Here is a 23,717-nt window from a genome sequence, read left to right on the forward strand (position 1 = left end):
TCAATTAATAATTGTTTAATAATATTTATAAATTCTACGTGATATTTAAAAAAAAATTATCCATTTTACTCGGTTTTTTGTAAAAAATTTTCTCTAATATATTTATTAGATTTTTTTTCAAATAAAAATTATCTGTTGCTAAAATTGAGTATTGTTAAAAGACAAATGTATATATAAATTAAATAGCATAAACTTTAGTTGAAAAATAGCATTGCAGTTAACTAGAAAATTTTGAGTTTAATCATAATATACACACGTTAAAGTTTCACCACATTTGGTTATTTAAATAATTTGCAAAACTACCCTTCAATGGTAAATAAATTAAGACTTTCCATTGTACACTATACAAATGTACATAAATTTATAAAATTAATAATACAATATTTAATTTAATCATTCAATTATTAATAATCTAATAAATTGAAAAATAATTTAGAGTATTTTTTTTTTCTTTTCAAATAAATAAATTTCATATTTATATAAATGCGATAAAAATATAAAATAAAAGTAAATAAATAAAATATAAAAATTGAAAAAATAATAAAATTGAAGATATAGCTTTAAGGTGTACGTGGTTGTGTCATTCAGCTATGTACAAGGTGCAGGATAATCGATGGGACTTGGCCCCTGAGAGATTACACACTATCGTAAAAGGTTCGCGCCTTGAAAAACCAATTTTTTCAACACTACAATAAAAATATTAAATATAAAATTCCCTCATAACTTTATATAAACTTATTGAGGAAAAAAAAAATTCAATAACTTCTCAGCTTATATACTTATAAATATATATAAATTGAATTTTCATTTTTTTTTTCATTGTCAAAATAAAATTAAATCATTCCAATAAAATTATCTATTTTTTTTGATAAATTTCAATTAATACTTTAATTGATTTTAAAACAATTAAAGTTTTTTTTTTAATAATAATTATTATCTGAATTTTCATTGAAAAATAAATGTTTTTTCATGTGGAATTATTATTTTTTTTCAACAGGTCAAATTGCCGTTGGCATTAATCAAAAATCCTTCATTAAAATATTCTGAAATTTGTTATTAAAATCGCCACAAAGGACGAGGGTAAACAGATAACATGAGAAAAATAAATATAAGGGCCATTCAAAGTAACCACACAAAAAACATCAAAGTGAAATTTAAACATTTAAAAAATGGAAAATAATAACACGAGGTCAACAAAAATAATACAAATGTCATTTAAATTTTCGCACAAAAATATCTAAATAAATAAAATATTATCAAAACTATATTCTCCTCTATTTTCTACTAGACAAATTTATAATTTATTATAAAAACTCGGCTATTAAATATTCTGTTTGAGTAATTTTCACCTCATTTTTTTTTAAAAATGTATCATTTCATTATTATTATTTCTCTGTTTGCATCATCATGAATATACACCTCGTAAAAGTAAAACAAAGAGAAGACTCGATAGCTCCAAGTAGTAAGTTGAGCAATAAAAAAAAATGAAAAAAAAAAAAAGAGTTAAGTGGTGACCATGGCAATGCAGGAAAGGAGAATGAAAACGAGAACAAAAAAAATAAAAGAGATAAAGATGCTGAAAAAAAGAATCACACAAAAAAAAAAAAAAGGAGAAAAAAAAAGGAAAAAGTAGACTCATCCTTGCATGTATGAGTGTATAATCCAGGAATCCCTTTTGCTCGTGCATCTCTCTCCCCCTCTTCTCTTTTCTTGCAATTTATTTCTCGCCTGCATTTTCGTCCTTTTTTTTGAATTTTATTTTCTTTTCATGCCCAGCAATGCCCAGCAATGTGAAGAATAGATAGATAATACAGAAGAAGAGACGTTAGCCTAGCAATGGTCGAAAGAACAACTGAGCCACACGTTGTAGTCTTGTTTGCGTGGGTGAACTACAGAGATAGAGAGAGCCTTTATTTTTTTTAAAAATATATAATTTTTTTTTAAAACTTTTTCTCAGGTTGATCGGTACGCGGCTAGACGGGGAGGAAGTGGCTAACACACAGTGGATTTCAAATATGTGCTGCGGCGGTGACGTGCAAGGGGGGGGAGGGGGAAAGGACGAAGGAAAAAAGAGATGGAAAATTGCAATCGGCGCCGCCGCCAACTTGCCGTGTAGTGAGTGTGCTGGAACGATGAGTGTATATGATACATGTGTGTATGTGTGTGAGATTGAGAGAAAGAGAGAGAAAGATCAAGAGTGGGGAACGAATCAAAGCAACAAAAAGAGAAACAAGTATAAAAACTAGAAGTGAGAATACATCCAACAATTTCTTACCGACTGGGCGGTCTGGACCCAACTCAGTCATACGTGGACCGCCGTGGGGGTGAGTTCGTGCCGTTTGTACGACTCACAATCTCACCCGGATATAAATTATTATTATTGTTGTTATTATTATTAACCGCGTGCAAGTGACATTATAAACAAATATATATAAACGACATCAATTAATTGCTAATTGTGAAATTATATTTTATATTTCTTATTTGTTGTTATAATCAACACAAAAAAATAATAATTTTTATTTTGGAGTATTTTGAAGCGTCGTGGTTTTATTTTTTTTTATATTTTTTTTTTATTATTATTTAAGATCATCTTGAAGATTTGTCAACAACATTGATGTTTAAAAAAAAGAGCTGATATTTTACAGTACGTTTTTTTTATTTATTTATTTATTTATTTGGATGTGTGTGTGTGTGTGTTTTTGTTTTGTTTATTTTTATCAAGTTGGTATTAATAATATTGGCTTTTCATGCAATTTTAATAGATCATAAAAAATATTGACGCAATAATGTTGTTGTTATATGATTTTATATTTTTTTAACTCAAACTTTTTGTCATTTATGTGAATTCATTGATCGACATTTTAATGTAGATAGTTTTGTATATTGGTTATGGGTTTGTATGTATAAAATGTATCGCAGAAAATCCAGGATACCGTTACACTTGAGAGGCGTCGTTTTTCATTTTTTTTTTTTTTTAAATAATTTTGTTTTTTGTTTTTGTGAGTATTTCAACGTCCGGCAACAGTGTGATATTAAACTTGTTTATATCGTCATTACTTTCTCACTGACCATTTGAAATATATTATTTTCCATTGACTTTTAATATCACATAATTATTATTCATAATAAAATTATTATTTTATATTTTATAGGAAAAATTTAATTATTATAAATATTGCCGGTTTTTTAAAACCACGTGCACGTTAAATTGTGCGCCGGCTCCAAACATCAGCGCTCTTCGCTTTTGACATTTTTATTTATTTTTTTTTAATTTTATTTATTTATAATATTCGACACGAGTGTTTATCTCGACCTTATCTGACATCAATTTTTACTATTTATAAAACTTTAATTAAACCTATTAATAATTTATTTATCAACAAATTAATTTTTTATTTAATTGTAGGTATATAATTTTTAGATGAAATTTTTTATTTTTTTCGTCGCCAAGTTGCACCTGGACATCTCTATTATTTGAATATACTTTTTTTTTTTTTTTCTCTGTACTGCAGCTACTTTGTGTGCTTAGTTTGTCGCAGTCATTTGTCCATACCGGTTTTTTTTATATATACTTTTTTTTACATACCATTGTGATGTAATTTGCTCCTCGGGATTCTTGGTGTTTACTGATCGAGGAAATCATTAATTGTACATCCGTTAATTCATTGACAAAAATAATAAAAAAACTATTCTTTTATTTCTTCACAATTATATTCATTTGTGTCTGTATTGACTCAATTTTTTTTTTTTTTTTTCTACTTTTAACAATGTAAAATTGCAATAGACATTGTTAGTTTTTTTTTTTTTTTAATTAAACTATTTTTTTTTTATTGTAACTCAATATTTAAATTAGAGCCAATCAATTGTGTGTATTTATAAAAAAATGTGAAAGCTGTTTTTTAATTTTAAATTTAACATCCATATATTTTTTTATAATATTCAAATTTGTTTTTTAAAAATTTTTAAAAACATTTTTAGAATTATTTTTGGGTATGAATTTTATTGATTAAAAATCAATTTAATTTTTTTCATCGAAGGTTAATGAGGTTTACATATTGAAGGAGGTTTTTCGAGACGAGAATATGATAGAAATATTTTGTATATGTGATGAACCTATATATAGAATAGAAGGGCTTTTCAATGCACATGAACTTAGACCGTGAGTCCGTGACCCCCCCGCCATATTTCCGGTAACAAGTTTAGCGTGAAGGCCTTCTACTTCCTTTCTTATATATATATTTAATTTTTTTTTTTTTTTTGATAAACCCTGTTATCCTTCTCCTCCTCCTCCTGACAAAAAAAATCCAACAGAAAAAATCATTGCAACAACAATAAACAGTACAAGTTATATTTAAATTTAAATTTATTTTTATCATGTCGTTGAATTTTTATTTGCAATACACTTTCAATTCCAGCCGCAAGTAATTTAAATATTTTTGCCACTTTTATATATAAAAATTAAAATATGTATTTAGAGAGAGATATTTAATTGAATGAACGATGGAATAATTTAATTGGCCAAGTTCTCTGACCTTTATTGGAAATTCCATTAGCAAATAATTCGTCGTCGTTGTTGCTTCTTATTTATAAATGTCATTGTCAATTTTGAAATAATTAATCGATATTTTGTCATACTGTAATTGCAATATTTAAAATTATAACTTGAATAATTTGTGTATAAATTATGCTTTCAGTTTTGCTGTTAAAAAAAAGATAGAAGAGTGATTGGATCCCCAGTGACAGATCAAAGGATTATATAAAATAAAAAATGTGAAAAATAAAAATAATATGATGTTTTGGACTCAACGACTATGCATCTAAAGCACAAAGTAGCTGGATAGAATATATATCAACCGCACAAGTTGTCTGCAAGAGGAAAAAAATTCAAGTAAAAAAAAAATACCGGAAGGCAGTATAAAGAAAAAAAAATAGGGAAGAAAATAAGACGTCGTCGTATTTTCTTGGGGTCGTTGCATCTTGAGAAGTTTATTCAATCGATGAGACGTATTTCAGAAAAATTGTCAAGTATCACAAATGGCTTAACAAAAAAATAATTAACAATAAAAAAGAAATTAAAATACAGAATTTTCTTGAAAAAAAAAAACAAAGAAGGATAAAAAAAAAATTCCATTTAGAGTTGAATAAAAAAAAAAAAAAATTGATAGAAATCTAGTTTTACTGAAAAAGGAATTGGTTTAAAGTTAAATGCCATTTTTAGATGTTTGAATAGTCAGGATATCCGTAGTCTTTCCTTCTCCATCTCCGGGCATCATCAAAATACTTGCATCATCTCCTGCTTCATCACTAAATTCACAAGGTTAGTTAAAATAATATTAAATGACAAAAAAAACAAAGCTTACAATTTAATATATTTTTTTTTTAGAATTTGCTGAAATCGGTATGCAAAGAATTGTACTTGCCAACTATCCTTGTCTTTGATTGAAATCATCTCGATAGCTCTTGGCTGACATTATCAAAGTGATTTTACTGATTACTTTCTGCCGAATAAAATTCTATCTATTCATTCCATTTATACTCTTTCCAGTTGTCGGTTGTGGAATACTACTACTACTATTCCTCTTTTTCTCTCATACATTTCAAAGTGCACAGTTCAACCAGGAAGCCCCTGGAACAAAAAATATATATATAAAATCCTGGTACAAGTCCAAAAGTTGAGTCATATAAAATTGCAGTAAAAAAAAAATATTTATGAAAAATAAAAGTAAGAAGAATTGAAGAAAAATATAAAAATAAAACAACAACTCACGTTTGTATAGTGAAAGTGAAAAATACACGCTGAAGTAAAAAAATAAAAAAAAAAAAAAACCTGAGCCTTATTCAGGATTTCTTTTTTTAAAAATACAACATTGACACAAAAGATGAGACAGTCGTGAAGAGCCCCACCAATGGTCAATTCGAGTAATTCAACTTTGAAAAAAAAAAGATAAATCAAGTCAATATTCTACTGGTTGCTGTGTATTTTTTTTCTATTCTAATCGCTGTTGAATATACACAATTAAATAACTGTACGCGCGCACAAATATACATACTACATAATTTTTGTTGATGGGGTGGCGTGGTGGAATACCGCTGCTAAGTTACGAAGAAGCATCATCGTCGTCAGTGGGGACATGAACACTGACTACAACTAGTTAAAACGACACAAACCAATTGCGCACGATTCAGTTGAGTCAAAGTCAGCCTCGCGGTTACGTCAATATAAATAAATAAAAAAAAGTCATAACAATTCGACTCTCGAAACATTTCTACAACACGTTTAATGTTTTTTTTTTATTTTTCAAATCAATTTATATTGCTACTTTCATTGACCACGTGCGTATTTTTTTTTTGCTCTTTAACAATTTAATTTTTTTTTTTTTTTTTTTATATCGGCTATTAATCTAGACTTGGCTGATTTTTATCTCCACTCACTTTAATCAACAAGGTAGAAAAAATATTATTTTTAAATTGAGAAAAATTTTTTTAAGTGTTGTGATACTGTTTTAATTTTTTGGTTTTTTTTTTTTTTTAATTTTATTCATGTCATATTTCAAAGACACAAGGAATATTTAATGACGTTTTTAAATATCTATATTTAATTAGTTTTTTTTTTTTAAAAAAGTTTAGTTATGTGGTGTAGAGGATAAATTGAAAAAGTGGTCACAAAGTGAAGTGATTTGTGTGATTTTTTTTTTTTTTTTTTTTTTAAATTATCATTGTGCTGAAAAGGAATCATGTACGCGAATAAATTGACGGTGTATTTGGCGGTTGTGTTTTTAATTTTAATGGAGTGCCGGGTTGGAGCATGGTCAAGACAGTGGGCTGTTCATATTCATGTTGCTGATGATGATCTTGCATCGGATATTGCACGAGATCATGGATTTACAAATAACGGAAAGGTAAATTTAAAAAATTATTTAAATTATTTATTTAATTTATTATTTAATAAGCAGATTATCAAAGATTGTTATCAAATTGATATGCAAAGTTAAAATTATCCAGTAAATTTTTCATCAAGAAAAAAAAATGTATCGGATATTGAAAAACGAAACATTATTGTTAAATATCATTGGGTCGTTTTATTTTTATTCAGCAATTTTTGTACTTGTCGTGGTATATTTGAAGACTGAATTTTATATCCGGTTGAATTTTTTTTTTGTAAATGGAACGGAATACCGCGAAGCTTTTTCATATATAGGTAGTTTCTGGATTTAATGTGGGTGTGTGTGTGTATAGGTATGATGAGACTATGAGAGAGAAAAAAGGGAGTATAAATAAAATTGGAAAGTCAGTAAATATCTTGGAGAGGAGGATGTTCATGTGCCGGAGGAAACTGGTCATGTATGTACGTGAATCGGTTGATCGGTGGGAGGTCATCCGGATATTAAAACTCGTGAAAAATAGTTTATAACTGAATACCCAATTCTGAGAGGACTATTTTTTTTTCAAACTTAATTTATATTTTCAATTGAACGCTTTTTAATTTATTTACTTATTTATTTAAAAATACGAAATTGATAAATTTGATGACGAATTTTCTTTTTAATTTTTACGTATGTTATTTTTTTTTTTTCTTTTTTTTTTTTGAGTTTATCCACTGCTGGTTAATTCCCAATGAGTCATGTAGAATTGATAAAGAATTATTTTTTATCAATTTTATTTATTAAAAAATACGCTGATAAAAATATTATTAAAAAAAAAAAATATCTTTGAATTTAATTTCTACCACTTTTTGGTGATTTGCCAAATAAATTTTTCTAATTTCTTTTGTCCAAGTTGGTCTGTTTTTTTTTTTTTTAAATTTTTTTTTCGTTGATGTTATGTAAAATAAAATATTACAGGATGCAATGATGACAGATCCAGCGACCATAGAAATAATATTTAAAGTTTATTTACATTTCTCTGATATATAAATTTTTTTTTTTATCTTTTTGCTTCTCTCACATTTAAAGTTACTTTGGCCTGATCAAAGTTCTCCTTTCCATTTTCTTCAGTCGCCAAGAGAGCTGTATACAACATATACCCTATGGTTTTATATATCTCTTTTATACTATATATAAATTGTATACAAACTCTCAATCGGATAATCTTCTTTCGCGACCTCGTTAACTCTCCGGCTGCTATCGATATTTCGTCAGGCCTTACTACGAAAAAAAAAAAAAAAAATTAAATTAAAATAAACAACAGCCTATATTTATCAACAATTAATTAATTAATTATCCAGAATTATTATTATTATTTTTTCTATTATTTTAAATCAAGTACACGTCAGCTAGTTCATGGATATTTTTTTTTTTTTTTTTTCATTTTAAAAATAGACAAGTCGATAAAACTATTTTCCTGTTTAAATATGCAAAAAAAAAAATATATATATTACACATTTTAAAGACTGGTTGACCATTTAGAGCGTGGATTACATTGTAATTAAAAGTGATAAAGATAAAAAATTTGATAACAAAAAACAACTCGTAAATTTTGTTTTTCAATTTTTTTTTTTTTTTCCTGAATTGGAATATTTTTAAGAAATCATTTTGCTGCATTTTAATGCGACTGATAATGCCAACGGAAAAGATAAATATTAAACTTGTCTAAAGAATTATCGCAAAATGATAGTTGCAAAAAAAAAAAATAGTATATTGAGTATACATTTAAAATTAATACATGTACACTTGAGTTTATATATGTAAATTGATGGATATTATCTTTGTTGCGGTTTTATTATTTGTTAAATTTTTTTTCCTACATATTTATATGCTCTCAAATAAAATAGAGTAGTTTCACACCTGTATGTTTTTATTATCGTAATAATTTTATATTTTCAATGTTGATTTATTTATTTGCGTTGGCACACACATCAAGAATCATGCTTATGGCGCGAAAATTCCAAACTTATATACATCATTTTTTTTTTTTTTCACTTATTACGAAAGTGAGAAATAAAAAAAAAATATTTATACACATGACAATAATTAATGGCATTCCTTTTTTTTTTAAATAAAGTTGTTTTTTAGAAGCTCAATTAAATTACAAACCATGCTCTATTTTTTTTTTCGATTATGAATAATTAATCAAATATAAATCTTTCGAAAAAAAAAAACAGCGAAGAATTTCCATATGTAGAATTTTTTTTCAAAGCCAATTTAAAAAATGCAATATTAAAAAATAAATGATTGTGCAATGTTGTGGTGAATGAAATTAATAAAATAAAAAAAAAGAAGATAAAATGAGCCACAAGGCCATAGGCAAATCGAGAGCAAGGGCTACATGAAAACGCAGTTCTCTTTTGTATAAATTAGTTGTTGAGCACGACTAGAATAATTTTGTCATATGATTTTTTAAAATTTTTTATTATTATCACAGAACCCTCCTCAGTTGGTATTTAATATTAACCCAGATATGTATAATACTTTTCATTATATTTTTGCCTGATGAATCAATAATTTTATTTGTCGTAAAATCATCGCTGGAATCATGATCGTCGTCATCATCATGATTTGCCAACAATCAATTGATTCATTCGTAATTTTTGCATATAAATTTTCTTTTTTTTTGCTAAAAAATTAGGTCGTTTTTTTTTGCATGATGATTGTTGATTCACGCGATTATATTTTATACGTGATGAGCTCACGTGCATTCTGTAAAATACTTTGAAATTTTTAAGTGCACATTGAGGAAAAAAAAATGAAATAAAATAAACGAATGAGTAAAGCTTCAAACGTGTCTAGAGCCCAATTAAGTTTAAAAGTTTTTATTGAAAAGAAATTACCTGCGGTTCTCTGGAGAATAATTGCCTGGATATTGAAAATTGAAGAAAAAAAAAAAATAATACATTTGACTTTGCGAGCAATAAATAGTTTTTATATATTATTCAAATTTTAAAATAATCATTCGAAATGATTGATCATAACTTTATGCGAAAAGCATCGAAATTAATTGACGAGTTTTCATGAAAAATCAATTTTTTATAATTAAAATTTCCAAATGATCAAAGTAAGGTCATAAATTATTACTAATTAAATTGTATAGATATAATAATTGTCCATTATAAAATTTAAAATATCAAATGAACAAAAAATACAATAGTTAAAGCTCTATAAAAAAAAAGCAAAAAATAAATTCATGGATTTATTTCTTTGTGCTTCAGATGTCCTTCAGTATTTCTTTGTTAAAAATTCAATGTGGTTTTTTTAGAGACGAAACGAAAGGAAATGATTTGCTTCCCAAATATATATATATAAGAAATTTCTGTACTTTTATATATATATTTTTTTATTTTTACAACCTTTCGAGAAAATTCAACTACCTGGATTCTTAGACGAGTAACTAGCGTGACCCAAGTTGGGTCCCAGGATTTTCCCCAACATTTTTTATATATATTGCCATTCCAAATGAAAAATACTTAAAGTCACGAATACCAAAACCTTCCAGAAATTCCAAAGTTTTTTTTATCATCAACCAACTCAACAAGAACAAGAGCATTTTATTCAAAAAGTTTTTTTTATTTACCAAAATGATAAACTTGTGTTTTGACCTTATAAAATAGCTTTAAATACTAAAATTTAAAAGAAATAATTTTATTGAAATTTAATTAAATTTACTTTAAAAGTTTTATTAAGTCTATGCTTCATTGAAGATTTTTGCTTCACAGATTTAATAAACTTTCATAAAGTTTTCACTCGATTCAATTAATTGAAATTAAAAAATTTTATAACAATGTTAATAATTAAAATATTGAATTTCACTCGACTGTGTCTATATTTTTTTATTTTTAAATTTACATTGTCTTGATAAGATAACAAGTATTCTATTTTTATTTCACAAGATAAGATTGAAGAAAGAAAAAAATATAACTTGTCATATGGAAATGATTGAGACAAGTAGAATTTTCGGTTTGAAGGATATAATATCTTGATGTTTCTAAAGACGAATGAAACATTTTAAATTGTGCAAACATTTATACAACAACAACAACCAAGTGAGATGGAAAATTAAAAAATTAAGATGAACAAGTTTCAAGGATTTATATTTTATACATCCACATAAAAATAATGAACAGGTGAAAAACACATTAGTATATATTAACTAGTAATCATCTCTAGATTGTCGTGGTTATTGTTGTTTATATTAAAAATAAATAATATAAGCTGAGGCCCTTGTTTAACCGGTCGAAATTGCTGAGCAGAATTGTCTTCCTTGCTCCATTCTCCGACCAAGCCTTCTTCTTAATCATTTTTTTTCTTCATCTTCTTTGTAAGAATGACTTTCATCAGGTGAATGTTTTTAAAACACGTTTATTGCTATTGTATAAAAACCATATTTTTTATTTTTTTTTTAATGTTAAATAATTTTATTTATGCAATATTTAAAAAATAAAAAAAAATATCTTATAGGTCAAATAATGATAAAAATTATTTTCAAATCAGATTTAAATTAATATGTAAAATAGTAAAAATTTTTGATATTATAAATAATATATTATTATTGTTTTTTTTTTTTTTTAATTTATATATTTTTTTTTTTTCATTTTAACGAAACTTTTTTGATCTGACGTAATGTCATTGTCTGAATGAAGATTATTACGAAAATTTTTATTAAAGTGACAATGGAAAGAGGCCATACTAGACCAACTTGGAGCTATTCTTTGTAATTCATGCGGAATAATATATATATATAATAAAATGAGAACAGGATGACGAATGATTACGAGATTATGCGAATTTGATTCGGTTATCTGTCTAGCGTATAAATTGTTCAAGCATGAAACTTTATTTTTTTTTTTCTCTTTAGTTTATATTGCAAACATTGAATTTCTTTATTCTTTTGTTGTGATGTCATTGGAATTTTTCATTTTTTTTTTTTTTTTCATTACATCTTATGGTCTTGAATGTCTCGTTGAACAGATTTTTTTACAAAAAAAAAAAAAAATTACGTCTGTTATTTTGTAACGCAGATGTAATTGCTGGAAAAATTTTGAACAAAAATAGAAAATGGAAAATATTAATCATTTATATTTATATTTAAAGTGTAATATTATTTTATTTTTTTTTTTTTTCATACTGCAGATATAGATAATTTATTTATTTTTTAATTTTATTTTTGCCTTTTGGATTTGATGATTTATCAAATTCCGGGTTTAGGTTAAATTATTTTGCTCGAAACGACCTTGGATATCCGGGATTTTTATTATCCTTAAATATGTGGTATTTATTTTTTTTTATTTTTTTTTATATAGGTTGTGTGTGAGGGTGTATTTATATTCGTGTGGGTTTTGTAACTTTTATACCAAAATGAATTCTGGAATTTCCGGCTACAGATGACATGTCAGACAAGTCTTGAATTACATTCTCTCCCTCGCTGATAAATTTGCTCAAAGAAAATTTTAAATTCTTCAACTTTAGCCTACAATTTTCCAAAATTATTATCATTATTATAAACTATTTCATTCATCAGCAAATGAGCAATTAAAAAAATATAATTAACAGATTTTTGGATGATCCTTAGTAATATTTCGAAATAAATTTTGGTAATTTAAATCATTTCGAAATAACTTCAACAAGTCAGTAAATCGTTTAACTTTTTTTTTTATTTAATAAAAAAAATATAACTAGCTTGTATAGAAATAACTTTTTTTTTTTTTTTGAATTTTATTTTTATTACTTTATTCAACCGAACAGAATTCTTTTTTTATTTTTTTTTCATTCGATATTATGATCGATTTAATATGGGCTCATGTTGTAGCTTTTTTATTTTTTTATATTTCGCTGATGATGGAGCAGCAAGTTTGCTTTCTCAAAGTCTTTTTTTTATTATTATTATCTCGAATATCTTGAATGTTCCTTTTCATTGATCCACGTGCGTATATTTTTTTTTTTCATCGTCAATATTCCTTGGGGATCGACTGATTAGAAAAGTGTATTGGAAAATAAATCAAAAGCAATTTGGCCTTCTTCATGTCGGTTTTCTTCCCTCACTATTATCCCACGGGACTCTTTTTCCTCTTTTTTTTTATTAATATTTTTGCACGAATATTTCATGCCTTGCGAGAGAACCGATCATATAACATCAAAAAAAATTGCACACTTGCATCAAACAGCTGTGATGCAGTAAAAAATGAAAATAAAAAAAAAAAAAAAATCCAACAACATACTGACATCACGATTCGATTTATGAAAACGTCAATTTTCATAAACTTGAAAAAATAAAAATATATTTTTCAACTACACAATGAATTGATGGAATCCAAAAAAAATTGGTTTTTTTTTTTTTTTCATTTCCATTACGTTTAAACAGTTTTTATAATGAAATTAAAAATAATGTAAAATTTAATTTTGTTTTCCATGTATTTTATCTCGTCTATCAGGTGGAATAAAAATTTTTAAATCATTTTTTTTTGTCGTAATGTTTTTATGGCTTTTCAATGCATATCAAAAAAATATTTATTTTTTTTTCAAATTGTACAGTGTATGGAGAGCCAAGTAAATTTGATATTACAATATTTTTTTTTTCCACTTGTCATTGATAGCTTCTATATTAGCATTTACGATCAAAAATATTTTTATCAATTTTTTATTTAAACTTTTTTTTGTTTTCTATTTTAAAAGTTGATAAAAAGAAAATTTTTCTTTAAAGATGTTGTCAGTTTTCGTGGCGTTACAAATGAAGTTCCTAACAAGTGCACAATGACACCAACAATCTCGTGGTATAAAAAAAAAAATAAAAACAAAAAAATTATGATAAGAAAGGGTGGTAAAAAGTTGCTGTAAACTTTCCAATAGTTTTTTCGCGCTTAAAGTCCAACTAAAATTGGCGCGCTTCTCGAGCGAAAACGAGACGAACGAATTAAAAAAAAAACACGAATAAAAAGTAGTTAAATAATAATGAAAAAAAAAAAAAAATGATGATCCAGAGTAAGGGAAAATTTGTCCTATATTTTTGCTTTCAGCCCCAACTTAAAACTGGGGAAAAGTAAAAAGAGAATAATTTTTTTTCCTCAAGTTGAATGAAGATAAAATATTACCTTTTTTTTTCAACAGAGATACTCTCATCTTGACAATTTATTTTGATCAATTTTAGAAAATAAAGCACGTGCAGAAAGTTGTCAAAGTAAGTAGCAAAAAAAAAAATATAAATTAGACAATTGAAGCTGTGATTTACTTTGAAGTCGCGTAAAGCCAAAACTCTAAAAGACCATATACTTTTTGCTTATAAATATATAAAAAATAAAATGAATGAATTAGTTTTAAAATAAATTAAAAAAAGTATTATTGTTTCTGCGTGGGTTAGTGAAATTTCGAGGCATTTGTTCTCAATCGTTGAATTTCGTATTTGGCTCACGTAGAAATAAAACTCTCGGACCGGAAAAGATATTTTTAAGTTGCTCACTATTCACTAACGAGTTACGCAAAAAATTTAACAACATTTTATTTGTAAAAATAAAAAAATATATATATTTCAAAAATAAATTAAATATTTTAAATTAAAAAATACAGAAAGTTATTCAAAAAAAAAAAATAAAAAATTTTAAAAACTCTTTTACATTTTGTGAAAATAAAAAAAGTAAATTAACTACTTAATTATAAATATTTGTTAACATAAACTTTTAATATAAATAAAAATAAATATAATTCCATTTACAAATCCGCATTCAAACGAAATTTGCATTGCAAAAATAAATATTTAAAAAATCATCACTTGTTGATGCTTGACGTCTTTCAAGACTAACACTCAAGGTTAAATTCTTACATATACATACAGCATAAAATTAGCACTACTAAATTTTCCGCTAATTTAATAGCCACTTTACCGAGAAAAAATACTAGATAATAATTATTTATATAGAAAAAAAAATAAAAATAATAGAAACACAAAGCCGCAACATGATAAATAAAAGATGAAATAGAAATACAAAAAAAATAAAGTGATAAATTTGTAGATTATAAAAATATTATCGTGTCTAAGTAAATGAAAATTATAAATACAAACTTGCGGATTTAATTATGTATAATAATTATTATTATTTGATGATTGTTACAAGGATAAAGTTGGTATATCAACAAGACTTGCAGCCTTGTCTAGCAACAATAATTTTGCGAGTGAGCTTGCGATTATGGAAAGTACTGAGTTGTATTATTCGTCTTTAAATATAATAGTTATATTGTGTGCATATATAAAGTGGTGAAGCTTATGGTGCCTCAGATGTGTGATTTCAAACTGCAGAATATTCAAACTCTCATGTATATGTAAACTCATAGTACCAAAATTATATTGCTCAATGGCTCTTTCTCGTTTATTTTCATCATATAACAATTCATCTTTGTATTTCCTTTATATTATATATGTGAAATATATATAAAGTGTTATTACGAATTTTATTTATTTAATGGTTTTTAATTATCTATAAAAACGTCATTTTATTTTCATGTTAAACTTTCTATTATACAATGTAATGTAATTTATGAATTGATTTTTTTTTGGTAGAGTTTATGTGAGCTTGAAAAAAATATTTTCAAGGACAAATTTCACGATATTATGCTTTCAATATTTTGAGAATAATTTAATATAATTATCCTGAAAGTTGGAAAAATTTATTTTAATTATTTTTATTTTTTTTTTAATTTTATGTTTTGCGAAATTTTGATATTTTTTGCTGAAGGCTATTATTGTTAAAAAAAAAAATTTTTAAACAAAAATTTCATGAAATTATGCTTCTAATATTTAAGTGACATCTAAATATAATTATCCTGAAAATTAGAAAATTTAATTTCAATTATTTTTATTTTTTTTTTATAATTTTATATTTTGCCATTTCTGGTATTTTTTGTCGAAAATCAAATTTGTTTAAAAGTATATTCCAAAGCAAAAATCTACCAAAATAAGGCTTCTATTATTCAAACAACACCCAAATATAATTATCCTGAAAGTTAAATAATTTAATTTCAATTACAAAGCATCAACCAATGACTGAATAAATAAAAAGTCTCCAAAATAAAATGAGACAATTATTGTATTGTCCTTTCACAATAGAATAAAGAAAAAAAAAAAAATTAAACCGTGCACTCAGTCGTTTAACAAAATTTAAAATTATTTAATTGAATTAACAAATTTCAACACTTCTTGAAAAACAAAAAAATATATTTGACTAATTTCACTTACGAAATAACCAAGCCAAAAATATATAATTTTTTAATTATTATCAATTTTAAATAGTTACAATTTATTCTGAATATCATTACACATAAATTAAATTAAAAAAAAAAATAATAATAATTATAATTTAACTTGCTTAGAATCAATCTATTTGCTTATTTATTTGAATGAATTTTATGTGGAAAATTAATGAACCCATTAATATATGCCTGTTGAACATATTCCACAATTGACCATCACACAACAAGCAGAATACTCTCGAATGAATTAAGTTGATTAAATTCGATTAAATTGAATCTACATTAACATTATCCCTAGCTGTCAGACTGTCACAATCTACATATGTGTATGTCATTATTTTAATTTCATCCACAATACATTTGTTGTCTACAAAATAGCCACTACAAAATAATAAAAAAATCAAATCAATAATAAAAAATTCAAATATAAATTGAATCACCAAAATTTAAAAAATAAAATATATACAATTAAATGTTTGTATTTAAATGAACATATTTATTTGTGTTTTTTAAATATTTTTTTTTTTTTTTTTTGTTTAAATCAAATCAAGCCATCATTTATTTATGTTTAAATTATTTTTTAAATTTCGCTTTAATTTAAATACAGTGAGTCAATATATATCAAATTTGAATATTCCCATGACTGAATTTCAAAATTTTGTAATTCTAAAATTCATTAGCAACTGCTAATAAACGTTGTAAATACAATTTCTGGCAATATGCTAATTTCCATCAGTTTCCATCCATACATCTTCATATATATATTTATTTAAATGACTATCCATATATTGTAGCCATTTTCAGCAAACATAATAAGCATTTGGTGATTCAGGGGCTAAGTCCCTTCATCCAACGTGTATACTAAAATCCCTTTTAGCTTTGGAGACTTACTCCATGAAATTGCATTCAGCTTATACATCTATATGTATATTAAATCTCTATCTATCGTCAAAATTTCATGGTTTGAATTTCAGTGTGAAATATTTACCCAAGATATACCACAACCACTCAATACAACCTGCAATTTTTATTTTATATTTTCATTTAATTTAATTAACTGTAATCAAATTATTATTTATTTTCACCACATTTTATTAATATATTTTTTTTTTTTTTCTATTTATTATTCTTCCACAATTTCTACGTGATTTTTTTCGAATTTCTAAAATTTATTTTTATACTTACAAAATAATTTAATGGCTATTTATTATTAGATATTATTTAACACCGAGTATTATTATTTAAAGAAAAAAATATTTATCCACGATCTGTGAAAGAGATTAAGTAAGCTTTAAATAATAGTGTTGATCACGTTTAAATAATACTTGCAGACATTGATGTCTATGATGCCATGGTAATACGCTTTTACCAATTTACTCAGCTAATTATTATTTTGATGCTTGATGATTATCTTGAAAGCTTTCAATAAGAGCTTTCCCTATTGATCCCTAAATATATTATTAAAAAATAAATTAACAAATTTTTTTATTATAATTATTTTTATAAATATTGAGCTGATGATTTTTATGAAAAAAAAAAAAATATTTACATTTTTTTTTTTTCAATGAAATAATACAATATAAACTGCAACATATTCAGGGGATATTTGTAGAGAATTTTGTTGTTTTTGTTAATGCATTTGTGCAGTAAAATATTGTGCAGTAGATGCATGTTGTTGAGCCAACATTATCAGTGAGTGTTGTTAAACATATAATAGAATGATGTGGAATGAGATAGTTGTGTGTGTGTATATTTTGTACATTGACACGTGAATTCATTGTTTCGTTTGTAGGACTCTATATTATTCACAAGTCTCGTTGATTTTCACTGGTTCCATGAGAGTTAACTATTCTTGTCAGGTTCATGAAAATTTGCCAGATCATTGATTCGTTACCTCTTCTCTTTTTGAATTATTTACCCCTAAATTTTACACCTCGTTGGCTCTTAACTTTTTTTTACTACTATTTTAACGTGTAAATAATATTTTTGATTTTTTGTTAAATGTAATTTTAAATTGAATTTTCTTTTTTGTTTATATGAAAATTTTTGTTATTTTATTTTCTATTTATACTCGTTAGGTAATGTTTACTTTGAGTATTTTTTTTGTCATTTTGTTTAGTCGATATTCCTTTGAGAGTCTTTGCAAATGTATATTTATTAAGCTTCATATAAAATCCTACCAATATTCTCTCACTGTAATAACATACTAAAACGGAAAATGGCTGAACAACCAAATGGTCATGTTGGTTTAGAAAGCTATGAAAAAAAACTTTGTCATTTTTATATTTTTGTGATTTTTATTTTTTATTTTAAAATTTTTATAAAAATATCAACTATGTTTTTTACATGATCATATTATTGAATTACACTTTGATCATTTCCATTGAATTTTCATTTTAATATTTCTTTTATAACTATAATAAAAATTTGATTTACAAATTTTTTTTAAATTAAAAATATAATTAAAATTTAAAAAAAAAAAAAAATCATATTTCTACGAAAATTAAAAAAAAAAATTCTTTTGTTGCTTTATAGACCATAAAAATTATAAAAACAATAAAAAATAAATAAAACGCGTTTATTACATTACAAAAATAAACAATAAAAAAATTTTTAAACAAAAAAAAAACAATTTAAACAAAAAAAAAAAAAAAAACTCTTGGCATAATGAAATTTGAAATAAAATTTAAAAATATTATATTTACCAACAAATAATTCTATATAAATATAAAAAAAAATTGTTGTATAGTTTTATTATTCAAGACAATTATTTGTTATAACATTTTCAAGTTTATTTGTTATCTCATTATAATTACATCCCTCGAGACAAACTCAAATCGATTGCAGCTGCGTGACTTACTAAGGCGTGGTCTCTATATTCCATAAAACATAACGAGGAAAAACTAATAAAAATTTTTTAAAATGATAAGAAATATATAATTATAATAAATATATTAATCATTATCATTATGGCTATCCTAATCACTCGATTATCATAAAACAAAATATTAAATTTTTAATTTTATTAAGTCATCATTGTAACAGCTGTTTTTAAATTTGTAAATTTTCAAATTTCATAATTCTCATATATAATTAAATTCAAAATCATTTAAATTATTAATTTTACAATTTCAAAATTCAATTTAATTTTTACATTAACCCAAAATTTTTTTTGTTAATAATTATTTATTGGTCATTGCGATAAATTAATTAATAATTTGATTTAAAAATATTATTACGACAACAAGTGATGATGTATCATTTGAAAATGTCAAGAAAATTTTTACGTTTAAATTGAGTTTTTAAAAAAACATCACGTTTTCAAGTTAAAATTTGTTTTTAGATTAAAAAAATATTTACAATTTTCATAGATATATTTTTTTGACATCTTCAAATATCAGCATGAATATTTATTTATATATGTACTCACGTAGCATATTTTCGGTCTTCTACCCTTGAATTTATTATTATTAAAAAACACACAAAATAATATATATATAAATTATATATAAAATCGGAAACCGTAAAAGTCGTCGCGTGGTAAATTTACGTCCGGATGTTGTACTCCGAGTCGCTGATAACGCTATTATTATTTTTATTCCACATTGTTTATTTATTTTTTGTTAAAGTTATACGACAATGTAAAAATGTAAAAAAAAAAAAATCTTGGATATTTATATATTTTATTTTTGCTTCATGACTGTAGACAGTTGTTTTTATTGGCATTTTATTAACACAACGATGCTCGCACGTGTAAATGGACATTGCAAAATAAACAATTATAAATTGTGCAATTGACGAGGTCATTTGTTTATTGCGCTATCATATTTAACTAAAAATACAGTAATTATAAAAAGGAAAAAAAAAAAATAAATAAATACTTTTAACTCTTCAAATATATAACACGTGGTAAATTAATTTTCAAGGTTTTATTATTTTTATTTATTGAAATGTGGTTTAATTTATTTTTTATTTTTTTATTTGTATATAAGCCAGAGCGAGAAGCTGTTTATTTTTTTAGCAATAAATAATGCTTGGCCCACGATAAAATTTTTTTTATAAATAATTAAAGTCTACCTTTAATTGCTTGAAAAATTTAAAAAAATTCTACCGTCGCATTTTCTCAGGCGAAATTTTGAAAAAATAAAAATTTGAAAAACGAATTTAATTAAAAAACGAAAATTTATATTATTTATTTAATTGACATCAGAAAAAAGGCTAAAAAATAATTTTAGCGAGTCGGAAAAACGACGACTAATCAAGTTTCCAAAGACCGATGACACTTGCCATTTTTATAATAGCATATATTTTTTAAAACTGGTATCAATTTAAATTAGAGGGTCATAATTATTTTTCAAGTATAAAATAGGGATAATCTCACCATCAAATGAAATTTAACCTCATTTAAATAAAATTGAACTACATATTTATTTTCCGAGCTTTCAATTAATTAATAATAATAATAGTAACTGAATATTAATTGTTGAATATATTTTCATTGTTTTGTTTTTATCAATTTTTAATCAATTAAATCAAATAAAATATAAATAATTTATTCAGCAACAGTGTTTTTCATTCTAATAAATATTTTAATAAATTTTATCAATTTATTTTATTAATTTTAGCATTTTAAATATAAATTAAATCACAGCATAAAAATAAATTATTCAATTATGTAAAAATTGAGCAACAATTATCTATTTTAATATTTAAAAATCAAATAAATAATAAATAATATTTACCATCTGAAAAATTAATGAAATAATTGAGTTTTTTTGTTGAAAAAAAAAAATTAAAATAGTAGATGTGTGCAAACACAGGTGTACTAAAATATACCCTTGATTTAAATAGTGTAAAATATTTAATAGAGTGAACCAATTGAGATGGAAACAGCCCTCTTATCTGCATACTTGAAATCAACACAGACACAAGGACAACATATACACACAGTTATAATCTGACAGTGTCAGCTCATGTGGTATCACAACAAACGCAAATGTAATTTCCCAACAACCCAGTAGACACATGATCATAACCTGGTTACATCTAAATTTATTCAAAAAGAAAAAAAAAATATATATACGTCAATAAATTTATCAAACAGACGAGTAATTTATCTATTTTTTTTTTCTTTTTTTTTCTGTTAATTACCCATATACATACAATACAAAAAATAATTTAAAAATTAAATTGATGAAATCTAACTCTTTTTATAATTAATACCCACATATGGCTCTATTTGACACAAGTAAACATGCCAAGGACCAAAATGACTAATGCGACAAATCATTATCAATGAAAACTATTTAATACTTTGTAAAAAAAAAATTATCAAACTTGTTTACACAATAATAATAATAACGATAAATATTTAAAACCCTTTTTACACGTGAGGCTCGTTAATTCGTGCATGTACTTTGCCAGTGTAGCAGTATTTAATATCAAATTGTCCACAGGGCATTTAAAAAACCCATCACCTCAAAAATAAACAGCCAAATAAAAAAAAGCCATACCCCGTTATATTTTTAATGTAAAAAATAATATTTGTATAACATTATTAACGTCGATTTCTTTGACAAAATAATTTTTATTATCATCAAGGTCACTGTTGCCAATTTAATTGCGTAATTATTTAACAACAAATGACCCTCATACTCATGAACCTTGTGTGTATAATAAAAATACAATAAGTAGGTTTACGTTATGTTTTTTTTTCGGTGTGTATAAATTGTGTATGTGTGTAGACATTGTAAAAAAAAAATTAAATGTGTTGTTTGTGCATGCGTGTGTATTGCAATGATGTATCTCTAAGTATACAAAGGTGTAATGAACGGGATGAATGGCCTCGCATGTGCAGCATTCATGCATCATACGAAATATTATTGAAGTGAAAGAGAGGAAGGGGCGGGAGAAGGGAGGAAATAAACCTCACCCAGTGCCATTTAATAATAATAATAGTTATACTTGTTTGTGTATGTATTATGGATACATCAACTGTATCAAACTAGACAACCGAGTCGACTTGTTTGATGTTCTGTGACCAGGCTCGATTCGAAAATATATATAGACATCGTGTATTTTATCATCATCATCATCATCAACACGACCAACCAAGTTACACATCGATAAATTTTTATAAACCTTTACACTGTCTGTAAGATTTTTTTTAAAATTTTTTATTTTGCAAGTTGTTCATTTACCAAAGACTGCTTCACTTGTGAAATGTAAAATTTAAAAAAAAATATTAATTCTATACTAATTATAATTTAATATCCATTGTTGGTTTTTTTTTTTAATTGAGTTTTTGTTTCGGTTTTTGAAATACTGGCTTGGAGTTTTATTGAAATGAAAAAAAGGTAGTTTATTAAATGACCAGAACAGACAGCAATTAAATAGCCCAGTGTGTGTACTTTTATGTCTCATCATCAACGTCATTATCATGTAGAAATATTTTCTACTATTGGTCGGATATTTAGTCAAATAAATAGACCGTAAATTTATAACGGTTTAAATGAATATAAATAAAAAAACATGTCATTTATTTTTTTTATATAAATAAAATTTAATAATGATTTTGTTATTTTTTTAAAAATTTTTTTTATATGAAAGTTGATTATTAATTGTAATTTATTTATTTTTTTCTGTTACAGGTAAGATGACACGTGGCTTTTATCACTAATTGTATGTAAAATTAAATTTCTAATATTTTTTAAATTTATATTTCAAATTAGCTATTGATTTTTATTTTTTAAATTGTAATTTTTTTGATTTATTTATTTTTTTCAATGATAAATTTAAAATAGAATTTATTTATCATTGAATGTATTATTTTCTAAACTTCTCATGTTGTCTACTTGTTTGTGGAAATATTTAAATTTTCATTGGGTTGTGATGCTGGACTGTGTTGACCAAGTTGTTCACTAGTTCACATCTAAATTCATGCCAGTGCCCAATCAGCCTTTTTATCATCCGCATATGCCAAATAATATTTTTTCTGATGCAACGATAAAAATTGAAATCGAATACGTTTGCCTGCTGAAAGAAAAAAATATATAAAAACTGTATATATAAAATAGAAAAAAAAAAAACATAAAACAAACTAAAAGCCTCTTCTCTCGTCAGAGTGGATAGAAAATGTGTCGCTTTTATGTGACTCACGTCAATAAAACTCTTGATGTTTTTTCACACATAAAATGAATAAAAACCCAACAACAAAAGTAAGAAAAAACAAAATGAAAATAAACTATAACTTAAGATCAGTAAAATCCAATCAATTTTATTTTCACATGAGAGTTTTGATAAAAAAAATAATAAAAAAAGAAAAAACTCAATTCTATCATTTTTATTCATCACTCTATAAAAAAAAAAAATTTATTCTACATATGTTAAAAGTTCAAAGTGTTTTTAAAATGCAGTTGAAAAAGAAAATATACATACATAAATTTTCATATACAGCTATTGATAAAAACTTGATGAAAATTTTAAATTTAATTAAAAACTTGAAAAATTATTTAAGAGTAAATATTTAATGTTTAAAATTTATGGTGA

General features: G+C 24.7%; 1 protein-coding gene across 3 annotated transcripts in view; it reads left to right on the top strand.

Annotated features, from left to right (window-relative positions):
* Window positions 1-2,300: 2,300 nt before the first annotated feature.
* The window catches only part of LOC122858476 (furin-like protease 1, isoforms 1/1-X/2), a 67,481-nt gene continuing 46,064 nt past the window's right edge, over window positions 2,301-23,717 (top strand). For all 3 annotated transcript variants that reach the window (XM_044161404.1, XM_044161407.1, XM_044161405.1), the window contains exons 1-3: window positions 2,301-2,647; window positions 4,698-5,320; window positions 5,387-6,902. In XM_044161404.1, coding sequence (XP_044017339.1) covers window positions 6,738-6,902 — 165 coding nt within the window. In that variant the 5' untranslated portion in view covers window positions 2,301-2,647; window positions 4,698-5,320; window positions 5,387-6,737. The remainder of the gene's footprint in view (window positions 2,648-4,697; window positions 5,321-5,386; window positions 6,903-23,717) is intronic.

The sequence above is a fragment of the Aphidius gifuensis genome, linkage group LG5 (assembly GCF_014905175.1).
Source record: "Aphidius gifuensis isolate YNYX2018 linkage group LG5, ASM1490517v1, whole genome shotgun sequence".
NCBI classification, from domain to species: domain Eukaryota; kingdom Metazoa; phylum Arthropoda; class Insecta; order Hymenoptera; family Braconidae; genus Aphidius; species Aphidius gifuensis.